This window comes from Gasterosteus aculeatus, chromosome 3 (genome assembly GCF_964276395.1).
Source record: "Gasterosteus aculeatus chromosome 3, fGasAcu3.hap1.1, whole genome shotgun sequence".
NCBI lineage: Eukaryota > Metazoa > Chordata > Actinopteri > Perciformes > Gasterosteidae > Gasterosteus > Gasterosteus aculeatus.
This window is the reverse complement of record NC_135690.1, coordinates 308,098-328,466: the sequence shown is the minus strand read 5'-3', so window position 1 is coordinate 328,466 and position 20,369 is coordinate 308,098. Positions and strand designations below refer to the sequence as shown.

The following is a 20,369-nucleotide window of genomic DNA, read 5'->3' as shown; positions in this document are numbered from 1 at the left end:
TTGTCACTTTTGTGTTGCTCTGCGGTCGATGCTCCACCGATGCCAGAGAGCCTTTTTCTCACTTCTGTTTGCTGTGCGGAATTAAACCCGGGACTCTTCTTCTCTGGGGGCCAGCGCATTTTTAGTTTGCCCGTAACATCAGCACCACTGTTGTATACCATTGCTCGTGCAGAATTCTTTTTAACAAACACACCATCAGAGGACTCTCCTGATCTATCGGGTGTGCCTTTTGTCATTTTGGACGAAGCATTTGGCTCCTCTGTGACGATATTTTTCTGAACCCAGCGGTCTTTATGTTGCTTGTATCCAAATCCTTCATCATAATTTCCTGTTCTTTTAAAGAGCTGTTGGTAGTGAGAAGTGCAGTAGAACTCTCCATAAAGAGATGAACAGTTGTAGATGCTGCAATAAAGTAAAAACAAAGAATATTATAATAGAAAGCCAAATCTAAAACCTCATTACCTGAAGTTTAATTCATAATATACTTTTTTTGTGCTCAGCTGGAGATGATTTCAAAGCATTGGAGATTTCCCAAAAATGTTTCAGCTCATTATTGTTATAATATTCCTTAAATTCATGCATAGTATTAATCAGGTTGAATGTCCATCATAGAGAGATTGACTTTTCATTCTGTGGAAAATGTCTCACCTGAGCTTCTTCTTACAATGTTTACAGCAGAAACAGTTGATGTGCAGGATACGTTTATTGGCCAGCATTTTCTCCATTGGGTAGACAGGTGTCAAACAGGCAGAACACATATCCTTCGCAGGTGAATCAAACTGTGATGATGAAACAAATTCAGTTTACGGTATTTGATATAAAATATTTGAATGTATTTGCCTTTCTGTCATTATTTCATTTATTACCTTACATTACAACTTTATATCTGCATTGGAATCCTTTGTTATGGTTTTTGAAAGATATATATATATCTTTTTTCTTTTTAAAAAACATAAAAGCGTCTCTCAACCACTGCACCTGGGCACAACAGGTGCTCCCTAGTGGGTCCGAGAGCTACTGCCAACATGTTACATTTAATTAAAATACCTTTGAGGTAATTAACAAAGCTAACTTTGAGTTTTTTAGGAATTAAACGTGTGAGAAGTATCATGCTAATTGGCGAAAGGTGCTGGTAGCTGAATTTTGTTGTGTTCGGACTGATCTAAACGGCTTAAGTTCCCAGTCTTCATCTTAATATAATCCAGCTGGCTGCCGGCTTATATTAAGCACACAAAGATCAGAGCGGTCTTCTTTTCTAACATTTTGAGAGAAAACAAACTACCTTATCTATCTATATTGCCAAAATCGTTTGGAGAATATGCAAAAGAATTTCCACGATTGCAAGCTAACTAATGACTAATAAAAGATCACTAATCCATCCATCTTCAAACCGCATATCTGTCTGGAGTCAATCTAAGCTGAGATCAGTAATGGTTGTTGATATTATAACTTTCAATATTAAATTCACTTAAAAGTTTTGCAATAATAATGAGAGACCAGCATGAAGAATATGAATAAACTTTTAAAACCGTTTATTTGACAATTCACACAACAGAACATTAAGTATAAACTGCATGTTTATTACAAGAACTTTGTTTTCAGTTTTTTCACGTGGCTACAGTATAAAATGAGACAATTCTTTTATTAAAATTCAACCATTTAGTACCCAAATAAGATCCATTCTACAACTAACAAAACGTTCTCATGAAAACACATTATAATAAATACACAAATAACTGCTTTCCTAAAGGTCGGGTAAACACACGTCTCATTCAGTGCTTTTCCTTTGGTTGGCTAAATGTTACGAACACCGTCCCTCCCTCGTTGGTATGGTTCAACACTTTCTCTCCGGTGCGGCCAGACCTTCGAATCAATGGCGATGTCATGACTTTGTATCTGGCTGGATTACCAACCACCTCAAACAACGCTGACGACTTACTGTCAGACTGTTTGGTGACAGTTGTTGAAGTTACAGATGAAAGAAATACGTTGCCAAAGCCATCCGTCTCTTCGTACGTTTCACTGACAGTTTTGGTGCCAACTATTCCGGCAGGTGGCTCTGGAGCCGTTTTCACTTCGATCACACTGACATTGCGATGTGCAGGAGGTTGACCTTGCTTTGACGCTTCATTAGCAGCAGCCTTCGGTCTGAAATCAACGTTTGCATCATGGCCATTTTTTGAATGACTCTCTGTTCTTGGTTTAAATGTTGACATGGGTAACTTGGGTTGATCAACAGACCTTCTGGCAGCTGAGTGAATGGAAATGAATGATGGGGACGACTGGGAAGAGGACTGTCTGACGAGTGGCTTGTGGGCTTGTCGATGCGCTTCTTGTTTAGAAGGACTTGAATCCAAAACTGCTTCTTTGGTTTGACCTGACTTGGCCTTGCTTGACACAATACTTATTTTCCTGATGTTGTTGGCGGGTTGGAGGTTTTGTTCAGATTTCAAAGATTCATCAAATAGTCCTGACAACCCTGCAATGTCAGCCTCAGATTTCAGATTGGATACGGAGTACAACGCCTTTTTAATGGCCTCTTCAATGTCAAGAAGTTTTGCTAAAGTTTGTTCCTTCAGGTCCATTATTTCCTTGCTTGCCTTTTCCAGATCCTCAAATGCAGTTTCAACCGAAGAGATGCTCTCTAGATCATCGTCCTGTGTCTCTACAACTCTCTTTTCCTCCAATTGACCCCTCTTTGCATTTCCACTTGGTGTAACCATCCAAGCAGGGACAGTATCATATAGCGTCTTGAAGGAGCTAACATCTACACTGCTGTCATCTCCCTCTATGTCTTGCACTTGAGACAGGATTCCTTGGAGTTCCTCTCGTTTCCTCATATTTTCAAAGATTTCCATCGCTGCTGTCACATTTCCCTTCATGATCTCCTCCTTGTGGACAGAAAGCCTTTGTCGTCTTTCATCGTCTGTTTCCCTAAACTTTTTCTCTCTTAAGACAACTTTATCCTCGCGTTTTGGTTGCTTTTCTTCATTCTGCTGTTCATGGCATCTCTTGTTTTTAGATGTTTGCAGTTTTTCCTCAGGAGGGGGTTTGTGCGGTTGAGCAGTGGTTTGGAGGATTTCTTTATGGTCACTTGAATCGCGGTTTACCACTTTTACCTTCTTGGACAACAGAGGAGCTCTGTTGTCTCGAGTGGCACTTTCCTTTCTTTCAAAGTTCTGTAGAGCGGCCTGCAAGCTCATGTTCATTTCATATTTACCATCTCCTGCATAATTCCTCATGCACATTTGTATCTCATCAGCTGCATTGATTTTCTGTATTACATTTCTGTTCATTTCCACGGAGCTGTTCGACATCATCACTCGGCACTGTGATTTGTTCCCTGTATCTGTCTCCTGAGCCTTTGAGTCCGTTGACACGCGTTCATTTCTTTGATTGGAGTCTTGCGATGCTTCAACGCAATTTTGTTGGGATGTTTTCTGTCCGGCCTCTTTATAGATTTTGCCATGTGACATTGCTCTTTCTAGTTTATCTGGGAACGGCATAGGAATTGGTTTGCTTTGTTTGGAAGGAATCGTTGCGCTTTTCATGTTGTCTTTAGTGTGGCAAGTGACTTCAGGAGCAGCCGAAATATTTGGTTCCTCTACAACTACTGACTTTGTCCATTGTGGCTTTGGAGGTAAAGCTGGCTTCAGCTCCTGAGGTTTCTGAATTTTCTTTTGCGGCAGTGAAGGTGGCGTGACACTTGCAGGGCTGGATGATTTAGAAATTCCATTTGCTACGGGGTCGGGGGTTGAATTCTGTGTTGTAACAGAGGGTTGTCCTTCACAGGTTACTGAAATTGAAGGAGACAACACTGTGTCAGATGGAGGCATAGAGATTACAACACACTGCTTCAGAACAGTCTTGTTCCTCCCTGAACAAGCTGTCCCTGAATTCCTGTATATCATTGCAGCTTTATAGTCTCCTTTGGATACATTTACACTGGACTTCTCAAGAGATTGCAAAGCCAATTGGACATTACCTCTTACAATATCTTCTTTATCTAGGAGCTTCGGCTCTGTCGCTGCACTCTGCAGAGACCTAATAGATGCCTTCACATCTCCTCTAATAACTTCTTCTGTCTCATCTTCTGTTGTCTGACCATTACACCCACAAATACCAACATGTGGCAGCGATTCTGGTACACAATTACTGACTATAACTGCACTTTGTCGACAAGCCTCAAGGGAAGCATGGCTCCTCTGATTGTTCTCGGCATCACTGACCTTTGGATAAGTCTTGATTTGCTGGCATCTGGAAGAAGACGAACATGTCGATTGCGTCACTTCAGAGGAGCATTCCTCTTGTGCAGTGACATTCAGATTGTATATTTTTCCAGGAACAACGACTTCGCGCTCCACATACAAGCTTTGCTGCTTAGCCATTTCAAGGGACTTTTTGGCTGCCCTCACATCTCCAGAGATGATGACCTCTTTCTGTGCCTGAGTTCCTTCTATGTCAGGGCCTGACAAGTTCATGTCATAGATAGTTCCAGGTTTGACGATCTCCCGCTCCACGCACATGCTCTGTTGCTTTGCACGTTCTAATGACTGCATTGTTGCTTTGACATCACCAGCCACAATTTCCTCTTTTTCCACCACAACAGGTGGCAGCACAGCAAGTTGTTGCTTTGCCGATGATACATCCCCAGGGATAATTTCTTCCTTGGAAGGGCAGTTCTCAACACAGAGAGAGAACTCTGAAGAGAACACTTTTTTGGTGTTCTTTACATCTCCTGGCAAAACATCAGAAATTGTTCGCTCTACCTGCTCTTTCTGCAAACATAGACTTCTCTTTGCTTCCTTCACATCTCCATGAACTATTTCAATGTACTCCTCAGCCAGATGGCTGTGATCGACCTCATCTGCTGTTGCGTCAGCTTGAAGACTTTTCAGATAGTCCAAGTCTCCTTTCTCAATGCAGCTTTTGTACAGATTCACATTTCCCTTTTCGTTTTCATCCACTCTACACGACACAGCAGTCCTCTGGGTACTGGCACTTGATAACAGGTTTCCGATTGTGGACTTAATGTCTCCCCTCTCTACAGCGTGACCCTCCATTTTGATTTCAGAATTGCCGATGAGTGAGTATACTGACAGCTCTGCTTGCCCCCCTGCAGTCTCCTGCATTATGATTCCTTTTTTTAAATCCTTATCTTGGACAAGCAATTCATCGATCTTCTGGACAATGTTTTGTATTCTTTGATCCCTCTCGAAGTTGATGATAGTGGCTGACTCGTAGACGGGAAGTTCTACCACCGTGGTATTCACTTTGCCCTTCTCAACTTCCCTAAGAAGACTAACGTTGGCCTTCAAGGTTGGTTTGATTAAGAGTTGTAACACAATACTCCTGATGTTACCACCAACAACCTCTTCTTTCTGGATTTGAACACCTTCATTGCTTTCCAGTAGATATTTTGCCATCATAACCTTTGTACTATCATTTGCTTCTATAATGATGCCACTTGAGTGAACGTAAGTCATTTGGTAAAGATAAAGCAGAGTGTCGGCGACACTGTTGGCAGTGATTTTGTCCAGTGGAGTGGTTTCAAAGAGCCAGGTAGTGCATTTGACATCAGCTGTTGGTATTTCCTCCTCAGAACTTTGCGTGGAGACCTCCTCGGGCTCCTTGATTTTGTCCAGTGGCTGTGATTCAAACAGCCAAGTGCAGCGTTTCACATCTCCTTTCTGGCTGTCTTCCCTGTGGACCGTTTTCACCAGACCTTGCTCCTGAGGTTCCCCTTTCAGGCTGTCAATGGTTTGATTCTCAAAGAGCCAGGTGGAGGTCCTGACATCGCCATGCTGGACATCAGTGACACTAACCATTCGCATGAATTTCTGGCATGACTGCTCAGATTCAAATATCTGTTTATTGAGTTGCACATTTCTGCTTCCCAAGTCTTCAATGACCCTGACTGAGGGCTCATCTCGGCCGGTGAGGGAATCCAACGGTTGTGTTTCAAACTTCCATCTGGCTGATTTTACGTCTCCTTTCTTGACATCTTCCTGGGTTACAGCTCGGATGACGTAAACTTCCTTGTCTTCCTTGATGGCGTCAAGGGGTTTGGTCTCAAACATCCACCTTGCTCCTCTTACATCACCCCTCATGACCTCCTCTTTTTTCACAGTTGTGACTTCATGAAACTGCCCCTCTTTATCTCTGATGGCATACAGGGGCAGGGACTCAAACATCATTGTGCTCGACTTTACGTCTACACTGGTGAGCAGCTGCTCCACCGGGTCTGACGTCTGTTCAAGGGGCCCGTCCTGGATTTTGTCCAGTGAGGAGGTTTCAAATACAAACTTTTTGTTCTGTACATCACCAATTTCTTCACCACTGACTCTGTGAATGTTTGCACCCTCAATGTCCTTATTCATCTGGTTCATGGGACAGTTCTCAAACATCCAAGTACATTTATGTACGGCACCTTTTATAAGTTCTTCCTCTTGGTTCTGTTGCTGATCACATTTTCCCATTTCTGATCCTATTTTGTCAAGGGAGTGGGATTCAAAAAGTTCTTTGACTCGTGAGACGTCTCCAGATTGAAAGTTGACCTGGCTGACACTTCTCACGTCGTGTTTCGGGTTTGCATCCTTTCTAATTCTATTCAAGGTTTCAGTTTCAAAAACATGTTTCACTGTTTGAACACCAACCTCCGATTTGACAGAATCCTCTATGGTGTTGCATAACTTCAGATTATACTCTTCACCATCTTTGATGCTGTCCAGAGGCTGTGATTCGAAAAGCCAAGTGATGGACTTGACATTGGTATTGTCAGTGGCTTCTTTATCATTCATTTTCTCGGATTTTTCATCCACAATGTTCATTGGTTGTGTTTCAAATAACCATTTACAGTTGTTGACATCACCTTTACGATGCTCTACCGAAGCATCCCGCTCTGTCTGGTTGAACTTGGAGTGGATCCCATCTATTGTCTGGGTTTCAAAATGCCACTTTGCCATCTTGACGTCGCCCATCGTATCCTCCTCTCTGGTGATGCCTTTGATCACCTCAACATTTGCCTTTCTTTCTGCAAGCTCGTCCAGAGGCTTTGTCTCAAACATCCACTTATAGTTTTGGACCTTTCCTTTGATCAATTCTTCACGGCTGACTGTTGTGACCGTGTGGAGGTTTCCAGAGCTGTCCTTTATTGCATATACAGGAGTTGTCTCGAACATTGCTTTGGTACCTTTCACGTCAACCGCTGCAGCCACCTCTTCCCCCTCAGTAAACTCTTCATCAGACTGAGAGATTTTGCTCAGTGGAAGTGTTTCAAAAAGATGTTTGAAGCCTTTAACATCCCCCTTTTCAAACTCTTGTTCTTTGGATGAGGTTTTTTTTGGAATAGTGCATCTCTCAAACATTTGTTTTTTGCCTTTTACTTCTCCTTGTTCATCAGATGAAAGGGTAACTTTCTTCAAACGCCCAACTTCATAGTTATTATTAAGGCTCTCCATGGGTTGAGTTTCGAACAGCCACAAAGAAGTCTTGACATCCCCCGCAATAATTTCTTCCTTTTCCAAGGATTTCTCGGCGGAGTCTCCCTTTAGTGCTGCTAAGGGTTGCATCTCAAAGAGCTTCTTCTTGTTCACAACATCGGCCTCTCCAGCGCAGTTAGCTACCGTTCCTTCAAACTTGTCCACTCCGTAGACCTCTTGTATTCTATCAAGTGACTGGGTTTCAAACATCCACCTCTTTTGGTCAACTCCTCCTCTGTGCCCCTCTTCCAGGGATATACCCCGAATTATTTTCACCCCATCGGTTCCCCTATTAATCAGATCCAAAGGCTGGGTTTCAAAAAGCCAACGGGCAGTGCTGATGTCACTGCTGTTGATCTCCTCCCTGCAGATGGATTTAATCTCATGGATATTGCCACTGTTGTCTCTGATGGCACAGCAAGGGTCTGCCTGGAAGAGTTTCAAGTTCTTCTGGACATCCCCTTTCTGCTCCTCCAGCTCTGATCTCAGTTTGAGGAAGCTGTGGTCTTCTATGGAGTCGCAGCGTCCAAAGTCACTCAATGGTTTGGACTCAAAAAGAAGCCGAGCTCCAGTCACATCTCCTGGCTGGATAGGTTCCTTCAGCACCGCTTCTACCAGTTCACCTTCATCTCTTTTTGATTTATTTAGAGAATCTAAGGGCTGGGTCTCAAACAGCCATTTTGATGTTCTCACATCCCCTCTGACAGAAGTCTGTCTTTTAGCAGACATGTGTTGTGTGCTGTCAATACTCTCAAACATGGAGGAGGTATCTCGGACATTCCCCCCTTTTAACTCCTCGCCATCCAACAGCTTCTTGGTTGCATGAGGATCCCCTATATTGTCCAGAGTCCAGTTCTCAAAGATCCACCTCATGGAGTGTACTTCAACTTGATTGGCTGTGTCTGCTGCATGACTGTTTTCTGGCTGCACTGCCATCAAAATCTCATCATCTATCACATCATTGAGACTAGCCCTTAGGTCTGGGTGGATGTGTTTAAAGAGCCTCTTCAGCTCACTCTTTTGCCGTTGCTGGTAACATGTGGAAAAGGTTTCTTTAGGCGGCGGCAGAGGGAGGTTAGTTATTGCTGAAGGCCCTTCATAGTCATGGGGTTTAGGTGGCACGGGTGGAGGTGGGGGGAGAGGCAGGTCATCTTCCTCATGAGATGATTGTGAAACTGTGATTTTCCTGCCTGGTTCAGCCATCTTCAATTGAAAGAAAGATGGGAGTAATAATGTCAGGTTTCAGTAATCAAAATGAGCATTATTAGGGTGCAAATATTACAATTGCATGCATTTTAGTAAAGAAAGCAACACTTTACCTTTGTTTATGCTCGCTTGATGTTAATCACAGCAAATCATCTTCTGTCACACCAGCGTTATCGAAACACTTCATGGCTGTTAGTAAGCAGACATCGAGCAGGCAAGTCCAGACCCCAACGCTACATCTCTAAATGCCTTCCATGGAAATACAAATCTTCAAAGGCTATTTTGTGGGAACGTTTTTTGCTGCAAGCGGTCCAAGGACAGAGGATACCGAATGCTGTGGATTGTAAAGCACTCCAGGGAACATTTGTGATTTGTCGTTTTACATTAAATCAGAATTGACTTCATTCTCTCTCAGGCAGTGGAAACGTGCTGCATACACAAAAGTGACTTGTGATTTTTCTCTTTTTAATGGAACTTTTGTAGGCCAAGAGTTGGACATCCTGCATTTGAAGTATGATAATCTGAAAAATGTAAATTGAATATTCATTCTAAATTTTTTGCACCTTTCACAAATTTTTTGCACCTTTCACCTACATAAATTAGTCATACAGCGTAGGAGATATTGAATTGTCGCCAATTGTTAATCTTTTGTTATGTAAGCTTTTAATATTACAAATACAAATGAATGCTTATGGTATAAATTGTGTTGTGAGTTTTTTCCAGGTGGAGTCATTGGGATTGGACCATGTGGTAAATGGTAAATGGACTGTACTTGTATAGCGCTTTTCTAGTCTTCGGACCACTCAAAGCGCTTTAACACTACATGACATCATTCACAGCACAAATATTAATAAAAGAACACACACACACTGTAATAAAGGAAGCTGAGGAAGGAAGGCAGTACCTTACTGTTTTTAGGTCTCGTTCTTGGAGTGCCAACAAATTCCTGTTGAAAAACAGAAAGAGTGAGATTTGTAGCATGAGTGAGTTACATTATTTTCTGTAAAAGTATTTATGATCACTGTTCTGCATGCGGGCATTTCAAGTATCCAATAGCTTTTTTGTAAGCTCCCCATTGAGAAAAAGCCTTGTGCTTAATGCAGTAGAAGCCTTTGACCTCGGTGTTTAGGGAGGAATGTGAGGCATTTCAGGAACTCACTGGCTGTTCTGAGCCTCTTGGGGAGCCGATAGCTGTCGCTCTTGACAGGTAGCTGGCGGATCTGTCTCTCACTGAGGAGGAAGTAGATAGCTGGTCTCTGCTTGGTCCTGTTGGCCCGCCCCCCTTAGTCAGTGATGGACTATTTTTGTCATCTACAACAGAAAAGGCAAAAATTAATTTAATAATTATACCTAAAATATGAATACATTTTTTAAAATTTGCTCATTAAGATTAGAATAAGTCATGTAAATCAACCTCCTACTGGTGTCTCCTTTGCTTGCTTGGATTTGTTGTCACAAATATAGGACTCCTTCTCCCGTGTCCCGAAATAATTGTTGTGTGACGAGTGCGAGCAAATGTTCATGATAACGCTGAGGGTGTATTTTTAGTGATGAAGGAATTTTACTTATCACCGTGGCTGCTTCCTCTTAACTTGTGGAAACTATTCGATCCCCAAGGACTACGCGTAATGGCATCCGAACAGGGATTCTTGGAGAACTACACTATTCAAACGACCCAACATATGATTTATTCTGCTTGAGGTAACAAACAAGTGAGTCTACAGAGGCTTTGATCCCAGTATCTGACTAGTAAAACCAGCCCACACAGCCTGCCTGGTGCTGAGGGACCATCACCAGACCGCATGCCAGAGACTGACCGCGACACCTGGGGAGGAAAAGAAACAGCAACTGTTCGCTCAACTCAACAGACCCTTCGCACATTGTTTGCGTGAGCTCTCTGCCATCAAGATATCAACGCCTGACCAAAAGGAGTGTGTCTGCCTGAGCCTGTTAAAAACATAGATCCCCACTTGGTTCACTCTGCAATTATACAGTTCTTTCATTTTTGATACTTAATACGTACGACCAAAAAAAACGTAGTCTTGAGTAAACCACTGAAACTCTGTGTGTGTTTCAAAAATAACAACAAGAACAACAACAAGAGCACCGTGAACAATAGGGCCCGAGGTCGACCGCTCACAGTGCTGCACAGGCCATCCGGCGGGCCAGATTTGAACACACCTCCCCTTTTCATACACTAAGCCCTGCCGGGACAAAAGGATGGACCAGCAAGCTGGCGCCTCTTACGAGTCCGGACTTAAACTATTGTCATAGATGGGTGAGCAGACTGAATGAGGCGGCCGCGTGCCATGCCAGTCCCGTTGAAGCCCTCCACCACTAAACTGAGAGGGGAACTACAGTTAGGTCCAGAAATATTTGGACATGGACACATTTTTCATTATTTTGGCTCCGTACACCAATGGAGTTGAAATGAAAAAATGTGCTTTAAGTGCAGACTTTCAGCTTTAATTTAAGGGTATTTACATCCAAATCAGGTGAACGGTGTAGGAACTACAACAAATGTATAAGTGGCCACCCCGTTTTTTAAGGGGCCGAAAGTAATTGGACAATTGGCTGCTCAGCTGTTCCAAGGTCAGGTGTGTGGAATTTCCTCGTTATCTCATTTACAAGGAGTAGATAAAAGGTCTAGAGTTTGTTTCAGGTGTGGTATTTGTGTTTGGAATCTGTTGCGGTCAACTCTCAACAATGAAGTTCAAAGAGCTGTTGCTATCAGTGGAGCAAGCCATCATTGGGCGTATCCATCACAAGCCATCATTGGGCGTATCCATCACAAGCCATCATTGGACGTATCCATCACAAGCCATTATTGGGCGTATCCATCACAAGCCATCATTGGGCGTATCCATCACAAGCCATCATTGGGCGTATCCATCACAAGCCATCATTGGGCGTATCCATCACAAGCCATCATTGGACGTATCCATCACAAGCCATCATTGGGCGTATCCATCACAAGCCATCATTGGACGTATCCATCACAAGCCATTATTGGGCGTATCCATCACAAGCCATCATTGGGCGTATCCATCACAAGCCATCATTGGACGTATCCATCACAAGCCATCATTGGGCGTATCCATCACAAGCCATCATTGGGCGTATCAATCACAAGCCATCATTGGGCGTATCAATCACAAGCCATCATTGGGCGTATCCATCACAAGCCATCATTGGGCGTATCAATCACAAGCCATCATTGGGCGTATCAATCACAAGCCATTATTGGGCGTATCAATCACAAGCCATCATTGGGCGTATCAATCACAAGCCATCATTGGGCGTATCAATCACAAGCCATCATTGGGCGTATCCATCACAAGCCATCATTGGGCTTATCCATCACAAGCCATCATTGGGCTTATCCATCACAAGCCATCATTGGGCGTATCAATCACAAGCCATCATTGGGCGTATCCATCACAAGCCATCATTGGGCGTATCCATCACAAGCCATCATTGGGCGTATCCATCACAAGCCATCATTGGGCTTATCCATCACACGCCATCATTGAGCGTATCAATCACAAGCCATCATTGGGCGTATCCATCACAAGCCATCATTGGGCTTATCCATCACAAGCCATCATTGAGCGTATCAATCACAAGCCATCATTGAGCGTATCAATCACAAGCCATCATTGGGCGTATCAATCACAAGCCATCATTGGGCGTATCCATCACAAGCCATCATTGGGCTGAAATCGAAACAAAACCGTCAGAGAGAAAGCAAACACATCAGGTGTGGCCAAATCAACTGTTTGATACGTTCTTAAGAAGAAAGAACGCACTGGTGAGCTCTGCAACAAGACCTGGAAGACCACGGAAGACAACTGTGGTGGATGACAGAAGAATCATTCCCCTGGTCGCAAGTGGCCCAAAATGCCCCACATGTCCAAATATTTATGAACCTGACCGTACGTCACTCATCACCCCACACGTGTCAACAGCGGGTGAAAATACGGATTTGTGGTCACCAAATGTGAAGCGACTCGCAGCGTCATTGACCTCTGGTACCTTCCTCGGGGTTCCCACCCTCTGAAAGCGACTCGTGCTGACATGTCTTTGATCCAGGAATGATGGGGAGCTATTAGCGGCGCAGGAATGTGGGGCATTTTGGGCCGCTGGCAGCTGTACAAATGATGGGGAAATGCCGTCGGTATTTGTTCTCCACCACCACAACCTTCAGCGCGTCAGCTGTTAGCGGGTTGCCGCCACATTCACAGACTGTAATGAAAACCAACACGGCAAAAAGCTTCTCACGCTGAATCGCCCCACGCGGCGCATCACACCACAGTGACACCAGTCGATCAGTTAGGTCTGATTTACTCCTCATTGCTTCTGATTGCACAGTTCATCTTGACTCCTGACTGGTTGTGGACAGATGGGTGCTGATGATTGAGTGCTCCTGTTGTCTGACCAACCACTATGAATAAAGGGCTGTAAACATGTCAGCAATGTAGTAACATACGAATGTGGGGCCTTGATTAGCTCTGATGTCACTCATAATGAAATAGCCAGAAATAGGAAAATGAAAAGCATGTTTATTGTTTTTTTTTGTTCTTTGTTCAAAGTAAGTAATTTAATAATTAGCTTTCTTCCTTTAAATGAATGTTGACTCATCATCGAGACACTGGCACAAAATTAAACTTAATATCTTGAATATTCAATATTGAAGTAAACGCAAAAATGCTCCACTAAACTCTATGTTCATTTGATTATCAATCATGTCAGACAGATTAACAAAACAGAATAAATATTATCACACAGTATATTTTACATTGGCTTTGCGGTTCCCTCCTAGTTAAAACTTGTGATACTCACTGGAGAACCATCCGGTGTCGTTCTCTGTCTTTAGTGTCTCTCGCTCTGCTGGATAACGGACGTCTGCTCCTCCGGGCTTCTCGCTTCACTGTGACTGAACTCTCTCTAGTCCTGTGGCCTCTGTGACAGCTGATTTTTATCAGATCCCAGCGCCCGAGTGGACGACTCTGGCTATTTTGGGAGGGTGGGCTGGCGGCTGCTGTTGGTAGGCTGAGTCAATCCCCCCTGTTAGTCACTGAGAGGCCGAGGCACCCCCCTACAGCCTATTCCCAGAGCTACATTGTCACCCACTATAACGGGCACGGGGTGGGACCTGTAGTATGCGTGTCAGGGGGGATTGATGGGCAACATCATTTAAAAATAAAAGCCAGGGAAATGCTGTAAAGGTTATTTCATGTAAATATTGCCAGATATGGTGAGCTGCATTGTGCTAGCAGACCATAGCAGGATTTTCCTAGTAAATTAGCAAGATTAGCAGATTTTTTGTTGTAAACACATTATGATTTATGTCAGTTATGCTCTTTTTCTCTGCATATTTCTCTCTGTGTCTTATTCACACCGGACTCATCTCAGGGTCAAAGGGTTAAGCACCGGCGAGGGATCACAGAGAGGCAAGGCGGCCTCGGTCTGCGTCAGGGTCACACCCAGCAGCCTCACTCCTATCTTAAGCATGAACGCTAAATGCATAGTTATGCATTTACCACAAGACCTGTGTCTTTATTTAGCTGTTTCTCTGAAACTCACAGGCCAAAGAACACAGAGGTCAGTGTTACCCTGTCAGGACACTGTGATACCACAGAGGGGCACTAACCCCATCGGCCCTATCCGATGTCAGTGACGACAAGCCTCGCTGCTCACCTCGCGGGTATCCGGGGGCTCTGGCTGAAGACCCTGGGGGTCCATTCATGGCCCTTCTGCCTTCCACCTGGGCGGCTCTCTGTGGATCAGCAAAATAAATTGTTTTTTCACATTGAGTCTTGTTTTCGTGGCACTGTTTGGCAGCCCGCTGCGATTTTAACCAATGGGAGCTTGAAGAAACAGTTTTGGATTAAAACATCAACACCATAGCAATGTCTGTCCATTGAATATGGCCACGTTTGACTGAATCCATCTGCCAGGACCCACCAAACAAAAGCACGCAACTCTAAAAAAAAAACACAAACAGTGGATTGTGTTTCATGTTTATACATGCTGAATAAATGAGATCCGTGCTGGAAGGGGGGGTTTGGCACGACGGCATCAGTGTGTTCAGTCAATGTAGTGAAATGTGCTCTGAACTGTCTCACCTGAATGGTTGTTTCCGTGTGACCTCTGCCTTCCCGCGGGGGGGGGCCTCCCGCTGTGCTCCTGGCGGGGGCCGAGGCCGGGTTGAGCCGGGGGCTGCTGCTGAAGCCTCGCTGCAGGGAGGCCTTGGACTCAAACAAGGCACACAGAGCTTTGGTCCCGGATGGGAGGACGTCCATGGAGCGACACCTGGACAGATTAGAACCTCTTCCAGATCCCCTGAGGGCCACGTTGTCCCCGTCCCGCTGCTGCCTCCTGCTGTCTGACCCCTGAAAGCAGCGGTTGGATTGGATGTGTGATTTTAGCCCGTGTTGTTGTTGTTGTTGTTTTTGTTGTCACGTTTTATTACCCAAGATGAATCAAGAGAAAAATAAGAATTTTTACCTGAAGTTGGTGCTCCTGTTTATCCAAACCCATCAGGTCAGCACAGCTTTGGTAACTGTTTGGCAAAAAGGAATTGACACATTTATAATCAACTATTTTATTTGTATCCAAGAATAGAAATGTGTGTTTTATCAATTAGTCCTACTGGCTACCAGAATACGAATCAGTGGAAGTTACCAATGTGTGTCATTTAATGCTATACGTGCACATATACATAGTCAGAACGTACTGTTGTACCAGCTCAGGCACAGACTTCCTGTCCCAGCGGGTGGGAGCTGGCATGACCCATGACCTCTCCTGAACCCCGGACAGGCCCCTGAGGGACTGGCTCCTGCGCATGCCGAATGTCTCCATCGCTGTCCCTCTCACAGCAGCTAAAATAAGCAAATGTGACAACAACATAATGTGGCAGAAACCTTGAATGGCCTCATTGTTGTGTGCTAATTTGCAGAAACTCTGGTACCTCTAGATGAAAGATCACATGACTAGAGGAGCGTATTGTTTCATTCATTTAGTGCAGCTGAGGTTTATTATTATGCAACACATTAACACACTGAAAGTCATGTGACTCTGTTAATGTTTATGAACTCCTGCGCTCGGAAAGCAAAACCAAATGCTCTCTTCTGTAGGACTGAGTCTGATTGTTCCATCTTCAGGATTATATCGTAACTGAAATGCTCTGTTCTCTCAGAACAGGAGGGAAAAGCAACACAATCAAAATTACATAAAGAAATCTATGTATGCAAATGTATACTTTATGATCTCATGTATTGTGAGAAAAGGCTACAAAGCTGAATAAAGCTACAATATTGCCACTGCGAATAGTGTTCTGTCTGCAAAGTATCAAGCATATTCAAGCCTACCTGAGGAGAAGACGCTTCAGTCATCTGTGCATCTCTGTCACTTGTGGTTTAATGGCACCTCTCACACTGCACAGTGTGTTATAGTGGGCAAAGTCCTTGAACACCTCGTGATTCAGGAAACGCCATCGCATGACACACATCACTCTGAAGAAACACACCACTCTGCAAAAATACGATCATAAAAGTCGTCTTCTGTCTTTTTTCATCCATGAAATTCACTGAGAAGCCAGAGAGACGGCCTGTTTGCTCCATGACGTAGCTGCTGCTGCACCTCGTACCAAAAACTCTGAGAAGCGGCATTTAAGCTTTAACCTGCATGTTTCGCTCACACGCTGATTCCTGACTGATCTTAGCCGCGCTGAGCAGATGAGGGCTTCTACCAGTCTGCCAAAGCACAGGAAAAGCTGACTCTGCACAATGATCCAGCCGCTGAGCGTGAAGAGTTACAATCCGTTACTGTTGCCACATGGATTTAATGCACCAATAAATCAGAGAGCACAATATATAGGCTTTTTTTTTTTTGTTGATGAGGGTGACACGTGGTAATCATCAACTGATAAAAAGGAACATTGGAGTTTTTTCATACGCTGTCCTAAAATGCTGATAAATATACAGATATTTCCAACTAACTTGCTACTTTCTTGGTCCAGTTTACCCCCCTTGTGTTACTACTACTACACCGATGGTGTATTCTCTGTTTACGTCGCTGCTTCTATGATCTATATTTTTGTATTGTAAATATCAGCAGCATATCAACCTCAAAGGTCGGTTCCATTGTCTCCCAACCGCCAAATCACACAATGCAATTGTTGACTTTCAGTTAGAACATTCACTAGAATCCCACCGGTGACCGTCGTCACGTGTCAGAAGGCTTTAGGAGCCGGCAGATGGCGGCAGAACGCTGCTGTGAAACACTGAGGGGAGACCACACGGCAGCTACGTGCGATTCTTACACGCAGTTACTTATTGTCATATGCAACATTACACCTCGGGCCACCAACAACGCTTGTTAACAACATAGTTAACCTTCACAGAACCTCTACAAATAGAGATAAAATGAATAAAGTGATTGTGAAAAGGAGTGAATGTGGATAATAGAGTTGTTGTCTGGTTTCACAGTGTATAAAGCTCAGAGAAAATATCATTTCAAAAAATGTTTTTAAAGAATACATGTCAATTAAAAGAATCACCAACAAGAAGCCCACCGGGTCTGACGGTTGGGTGTCAGCCTGTGTTTTGCCAGCTGCAATGGAAGGAGAGAGAGGCGATCAGTGGGAGATTGAGCATGTCGGGGGAGGGAGGGGGGAGTCAGACAGTCATCCAAACAGCTCAGTACTGGCAGCTCTCAGCTGAGCAGGTCTCCTTCCTCCTCCTCCTCCAGCTGCTGTGTACTCGTGCAAAGGCCTCACATGGAGCCACATGTGAGGCCTTTGCACCCTGCGTACAGGAGCTCCACTGCAGCCCGACGCACAGACGCAGGAGGTGACTGGATGACAGGATGGAGATTAATGGAGTCATAATGAAACAATGGAGACCTGAGAAGAAATACTATCACTTTGCTTCGGGCGAAGACGCCTCTGGGTCCATGTTGCGGCACACGGGCCGGTTTGTACGGTCTCCACAGCTCCGTGGTGACGTCGACAAGAGGCTCATTGTCGGGAGGGGAAGGGGGGGCGAACCCAATCACACAGCTGCTCGGCTGTGACGGCTTGTGCCGCTCACATGCAGCAAGATAAGATCCCTGCTGCTAAAAGTTGTAGTTGTGTAACCTACTTTCACTCGAGATGAGGCTCCACAGTCTGGGTTACAAATTCTATACTGCAAATACAAATGATTCTGTTCATATCGGTTAATAATATGACTTACTCTGCATTGCTGTAAAATATTAAAGCGTAGAATTTGAATTATACATTGCAGTTGATCTCAGTCCGCTCGCTGCACCACTGGCACACATCTCATCCCCACCAGGATGCTACAGAGACACGAGCCCAGGACGAGAGCAGCACAAGCCCCCGCCTGCCTTCAGCCTGTTACAGGAAGCTCTCCGGCGCCGCCCCCCTAAACTCATACCGCAGCGCAAACAAAAAGATGGCAGTTGAGGCGTCACTTAGCGTGTCACTGTTGTGCAATTTTACCCAAAGTCTTTATCTGATGGCCTTTGGAGAAAGCGAGGTGGAGGTCTGCTGGAGGGAAGTTTGGCCCACAGTTCAGTTTAAAGGGCTCAGATAACACAATTCCACAATCAGCTTCTCGCTGAGAGCAACAGTGGTCCAAGGGCACAGAAGGGTTGTAGATATGAATCCAAACAAAGTGAGGAGAGGATTTGGCGAAATTAGTAAGACAAACATGCTGCAAAACCATCGCCTCATTGTGTCATGAAATATGCCGATGGAGCCACAAACCTCTATTAACGTGAGACGTGACGTTTGCACCAGGCCAGTGATGACATTAGTGATGGAACCTGCTGCTACTTCATAGTACTTCATCGTACTTCATAGTACTTCATAGTACTTCATCGTACTTCATCGTACTTCATCGTACTTCATAGTACTTCATAGTACTTCATCGTACTTCATCGTACTTCATAGTACTTAATCGTACAGAGAAAAGCTTCAAATTTAAAACTAGATTTCCAGATAGTTTTAATGTAAAACTATGATCACACATTGAAAGTCTGCATTTAAACCGCGACTGACCTGAACCTGAAACTCTCCTGCTGCTCTGATAAACTCCCTAAAGATACAATAAAAACAACAACATGACAATAAAGACTGCAGACAATCTGTTGACGAGGAAGGCGAGAAAAATGAATCACTGCTTTACCGCCTTCTCATGGTTGCAAAGGCTGGAACGTATTTGCCTTTGCAACCATGACGACTGCAAAACACGACATGTGAGGCCGTGTATCAATGAGCCGACTCGTGTGTGCATTTACTTTTCCACGAGAGGACAGTGGGAATAAGAGCGTTAGAGAGACGACGTAGGAGCACGTCTCTGTCTCTCCGTGTCCTGAGGGAGTGAATTCATTATGTTCAGTTTATTTTATATCCTGAGGCCCCATTTGGCACCTTTACTTACTTTCCTTACTACCCGACTGGAACGTACGAACGCCGCCTACTTCCTGCTGTGCAGGACAACAAAGACATGATCTTTGCAGTAACTCCCTGAGTTAGAATCCACAGGACGGACGGAGCAGCCGGCTGAATGAAGCTTGGCTGTATGTGGGCCATCGCTGGCACAGCTTGGCCCGAGGAAACGGGGCCACAAGCGCCAGTGGCAGCGAGCTGAGAGGCTCCCGGAATGTGGGTTAGCTATAAGTTACGTAACGTGGACAGAGAGCACGCTGAGGTTTCTGCCGCTCCTCCGTGCGGAGATCTGATCGTCTGTCAGACACAGAAACATGAACGGGAGACGATGTTGAGGAGGGCGGCGCTGCTGTGAGGAATCGGTTGTGCTTGTACGGCTCCGTGGACGTGATGGGCAGATGCAACCAGGGGGGGAAACGGTTAATCCGGATCGGTCCCCGGGTTGGTTGGACTTTGATTGCTGCAGATGATAAAGGGAATACACAGTCAGCTGTGAGGGATTTGTGCTAAAATAAGCGTTGCTAGTGAGTGAACTAGTCATTGTCTTCCATGACTCATCGTCAGTGATGCACCGTCCTGGGGACAGTGAAGCATGCGGCAAAGTCATTAAAGGAACAGGAAACTCCAACTGTTTCGAACAAATGTATTTTTGGATGGGCAGCGTGATTGTGCTATAAATAGCCTGGCGAAGCACTTCGATCATGTGTCACGTGCACACTGGCCTTCAGGTTACACAATCATCAGGTGCTTTACAATCACACTAATTCACAAACACTTTATCAGTAATTCCCTCCCCTCCTCTGTGCGTTTACTCCCCACACGCACCACCGTGATCCCAGCACACGCACCCACACGCACCACTGTGATCCCAGCACACGCACCACCGTGATCCCAGCACACGCACCCACACGCACCACCGAGATCCCAGCACACGCACCACCGTGATCCCAGCACACGCACCCACCGTGATCCCAGCACACGCACCCACATGCACCCACCGTGATCCCAGCACACGCACCCACACGCACCACCGAGATCCCAGCACACGCACCACCGTGATCCCAGCACACGCACCCACCGTGATCCCAGCACACGCACCCACATGCACCCACCGTGATCCCAGCACACGCACCCACACGCACCACCGTGATCCCAGCACACGCACCACCGTGATCCCAGCACACGCACCACCGTGATCCCAGCACACGCACCACCGTGATCCC

At 45.0% G+C, this 20,369-nt stretch overlaps 1 protein-coding gene across 7 annotated transcripts; it reads right to left on the bottom strand.

Annotated features, from left to right (window-relative positions):
- Positions 1-648: 648 nt before the first annotated feature.
- Positions 649-16,420, bottom strand: xirp1 (xin actin binding repeat containing 1). 7 transcript variants are annotated; one of them, XM_040170419.2, is made up of 9 exons: positions 16,061-16,420; positions 15,427-15,571; positions 15,198-15,252; positions 14,816-15,082; positions 14,388-14,466; positions 9,847-9,998; positions 9,592-9,633; positions 4,230-8,684; positions 1,516-3,796 (listed from the first exon to the last, which is right to left on the bottom strand). In XM_040170419.2, exons 2-9 carry the CDS (start codon positions 15,549-15,551, stop codon positions 3,794-3,796), a joined length of 5,178 nt encoding a protein of 1,725 aa, XP_040026353.2. In that variant the 5' UTR covers positions 15,552-15,571; positions 16,061-16,420; the 3' UTR covers positions 1,516-3,793. The 7 variants fall into 7 exon arrangements, with proteins under 7 accessions (XP_077954679.1, XP_040026353.2, XP_040026350.2 ...); XM_078098553.1 differs by lacking the exons at positions 1,516-3,796; positions 4,230-8,684 and adding an exon at positions 649-779 and having other exon boundaries at positions 9,597-9,633; XM_040170416.2 differs by having other exon boundaries at positions 1,516-8,684.
- Between the last annotated feature and the right edge of the window lie 3,949 nt (positions 16,421-20,369).